A 3,749-nucleotide genomic window follows, 5' to 3' on the forward strand; every position below is an offset into this window, starting at 1 on the left:
TAAAATTAAAAAACACCAGGACTTGTTGCACTAGAATGATAAAGGAGAGCTGTTGTATGAAAACAAACCAATCCCAGGTTCTCATGTGGTCGACCTAGTCAACGACACATTGCGTCACCGAAAAGGATTTGAACCATTGGGGTGGTCCGTGTTAGCGAGGGGCCTGGCGCGAATGAATGTCCCCGAAAACTTGGTTCGTAATCCCCAACGTCAGAGTGCCATAAGAGGGATTAAAGCAAGAGTGAGAGAGGAGACCCCAGAAAGTCCTTCGCGTTGGCTACCCACCCCACCTGTGACGTTATCTTCTGTCAAAAAGCAGAGGCGCAGAGTCGAGAGTCCTCGCCCTCAGGCTGTTCGATGGTTACGATTATAAATCCTGACAAGAGACTTTTTTTTTATTGTGAAACACAAAACTTTATTTTGTAATTCAATAAAATGTGTTGAAAAGAAATTACATGATGTCTGTTTACTGAAATTAGTGTTGTGCTTTTGCTCGTTGCTTGTTTACATCAGTGCGATATTTCGGAAAACCTATAGGAAAATGTTTTTCAATAAATCGTTTTACGAGACTATCATTTTTACTTGTGTTTTTAGAAAAACGATGGACAATAGCATTCATACTTATATGCCGACTACGATATAAAGCAAAATACAAACAGTAACGTCCGCAGACTTTTGAATAGATGCTTTGCACAAAGGCCATAGTTACTTCCAGAAAGAAAATATCTCTTTGGGCTTCTTTTGCTGCGGAGATGTTTTTGCTTTCTTGCCTTGAGGCGAACTGATTTTGGTTCCTTGCTCTTTTCTTTTTATAGCTTTTCTGCCAGCTCCTGATTGTGCCTGCAATAAATTCTGAGAAGGTAGACCGAGGGCTTGTTTCGTGTGCCTGTGGACTGCTGTTTTAATGTTATCTCCATCAAGAACATCTTGGACGACATTGACACTGTTTGTAAAGCCTTTTTTCCACTCACCTTAGCACCCTGTTGAAGGTGAGGCATCGCCCAGCGAAACAGACCTCTGAATATGGACCCTAGTCCATAACCATGCTGAAATCGAGCACCGTGAAACGCTGGTAAACTCCCACCTTTTTGTTTGGCTTGATTAACATAGTACTGTTCGTACAACTTGTGATTTGGAGTGTGGAGTTTTTTCATCTTTAAAAGTACTGAGGTGCACTTTGACGAAAATGGAGTGTTAACAACACTCTCCCAAACTCAAATGGTACAGACTCACCTGTGTCTGTCTTTATATTGACTTCGACAGTTTCAAATTGCTTTCTGCTGACAGGTAAATATTGGGGGCGTAAAAATGATTTACTGACTCGCTCCCCGACCTTTCCTTCTACAGGAACAATTCGAAGCAAAGGTACCAATGCATCTCCAACATATTGTGACTGAATAAGATCACAGTAAATGAAAAGGTCGTGAAAGCCGTATTCCAAATCCGCTTGTCTTTCAGCGGTAGAGGTTTTAGAAATAATTTCTTCTGGTGAAAATCCCAGCAGGTATCCAATGTTACCAAAGAAAAGTTCTACGTTATTTTGTAGGTGAACATTCACCTTTCTAGTGAACGTATCGTAGGAAAATGTCACATCGTCATTGAAACGCTTTACATTCTCGATCAGCCCTTCCATCTTTGATAAGATATCTCCAATGGAAGAATAATGGCCTGGTGGTACAATTAGGGCCTCCCATACTCCGGACAATTCTTGGTTCCAAAGGTAGAATCGATTACCAAAATTTTCTTGGACATTATTCCAGCTATGAGGATAGTGAATTTCCGTTAACGCTACTTCCCAGTCCCCCGTCAAGCTAACGGTTTGAGGTAAACCAACATGGTACTCCGTTAATGTGTTTCTGGGAAACTTATCGAGGCTGCTATTGCTAGGGAGATGCAGATAAAACTGTTTTACCTCCATCGTACCCTGTGTTGAAATGAACTTTTCAATCTGGGTATTCTTAATTTATTAGAAACCACACACCATTTATTTTATTATTTCATTTTCTTTTATTCACTACACAAAAAATGCATCAATTACAATTTCAAAATATCTCTTTCTTGAACCCAAGAATCAAATTTTGGATCTTCGTATTCTTTCCATCTCACCAGATACTCTACTACTCCTTTACGCTTTCTCTTCCGCAGAATCTTCTTGACGCGGTAAACATCATCGTTCTTAATAATTTTCTGTAATTCGGGTTCATAAAATGTTCCATCTAAGATTTCATTTGCATTATCTTTTAGTTTATAAACGGGAACTTGACGAGCCATTCGCTTGTAAACAGTAAAAATTTCTTCCGTAAAATTAGGTAAGTAAGATTTTTCAAACATTCTCTTCACATTGCTAATCCTGACGCGATCTCCCACTTGAAATTTATATCGCACAGGCTTTTGAACATCATCCCCATACAAAGTATCCCACACTTTAACTTCATTCGCTTTAGTCACCTGACTCGTTTCATTTTAATACTTCGGTGGTAAGTGTTATTGTAAGAAGATACTAACTGGGGTAATACATTGATATAGGTGAGGGTGTTTTTGGCCGTGAAATATTTGTACGTCTTATTCTTAAGTGTTCGGTTAAAACGCTCAACCACTGAGGCTTTGAGCCCAGAGTTAACAGTGAAAAAGGCAATGTTGTTGTCACGCAGAAATTTCTGGAACACGAGATTCTTGAACTCTGTTCCTTGATCTGTTTGCAGTTTGATGGGTTTGCGAGGCTTGACCAGTTCTTGACCTTGTTTTGTCTTCAAAGGTAACACAAACGCGTACTTGCTGAAGATATCTATACAAGTCAGTAAGTATTTATAGCCCTTGTTGTAGCGACTGAGATTTTGGAGGTCGACCAAATCCGCTTGAAATTGCTCATCTATTCCAAAAACGATGACTAGACTTCTCTTGTAGCGTCTTCTTGCGGCTTTTGAAAAGTATAAACATCTTGCTGACTCAACCAATCTCGGACCAATGTCGGACTTGCTTGTTCTTTCCTTTTTCTTTGATTGCTCTGTAAACAGCATCTAAACCACCGAAATTTGCGGGTTGACTTGGGTCGAGATAAATCCTGGTCAGTGTTTTCTCCATCACAGAGCTCGGAATTTTGTACGATAACTCTACCCCCACAGCAGGCTAATCAGCAACGAATGCGGCTAAAGATGTGACTACGGCATGGATCACGGCTGTTTTTCACGCCACTAAAAAAGCACAATAGAGCCGAACAGGGGTCGAGATTTGGGCGATTTTTGGTAATTTTAAAAGTTCCAAAATGGAAAAAGTGTATATAGACCCGATTTCGAAAAAGTGCATATACAGGGCATTTCGTAAAAAAACGACCGTGATCCTTTGTTTTTTTACATAATAATCTACATTGATCTGGAAAATAGACTATGCATTTCGCTTCTATCCCTCCTTTTTACTCCCAATCTAAGGAAAACTCTTTGACTAATTCTTGTTGTATTTTTGATAATTGCTCGAATGCTTCTTGTTTATTGTCGTTATTATATCGTCTTTTATGATATATTCTTTTTTCCATCTATTTTTGTATCTATTACAAGATAATCTTTAATCGTGTTATCTTTAATCTGGAATTTTACTCCTAACTTTTCTAATCTCTCTTCAAGCTGTTTTTGATTTTCCATCTCAACCTTAAAATCATTTTTTGCCGTTTTTACTTTTTTGATTCCCTTGATATTTAATAATTGATCTCCATATTTTTGCTTGTATTCATTGATATAACTGTTTTCAACCCGTTC

General features: G+C 38.7%; 1 protein-coding gene across 1 annotated transcript; it reads right to left on the reverse strand.

Moving 5' to 3' along the window:
• Positions 1–2,034: 2,034 nt before the first annotated feature.
• Positions 2,035–3,017, reverse strand: LOC140949449 (uncharacterized). Its single transcript, XM_073398610.1, has 2 exons — positions 2,517–3,017; positions 2,035–2,274 (listed from the first exon to the last, which is right to left on the reverse strand). Exons 1-2 carry the CDS (start codon positions 3,015–3,017, stop codon positions 2,035–2,037), a joined length of 741 nt encoding a protein of 246 aa, XP_073254711.1.
• Positions 3,018–3,749: the final 732 nt, after the last annotated feature.

Source organism: Porites lutea, chromosome 10 (assembly GCF_958299795.1).
Source record: "Porites lutea chromosome 10, jaPorLute2.1, whole genome shotgun sequence".
In the NCBI taxonomy this organism is placed as follows: Eukaryota; Metazoa; Cnidaria; class Anthozoa; order Scleractinia; family Poritidae; genus Porites; species Porites lutea.

Bases quoted from the DNA above. Each gene is read 5' to 3' on its own strand.
- LOC140949449 (XM_073398610.1), bottom strand. From the start codon at position 3,017: ATGCTGTTTACAGAGCAATCAAAGAAAAAGGAAAGAACAAGCAAGTCC. The intron at 2,275-2,516 runs GTATTACCCCAG...ACTGTTTACAAG, and splicing joins ACACCCTCACCTATATCAAT to CGAATGGCTCGTCAAGTTCC.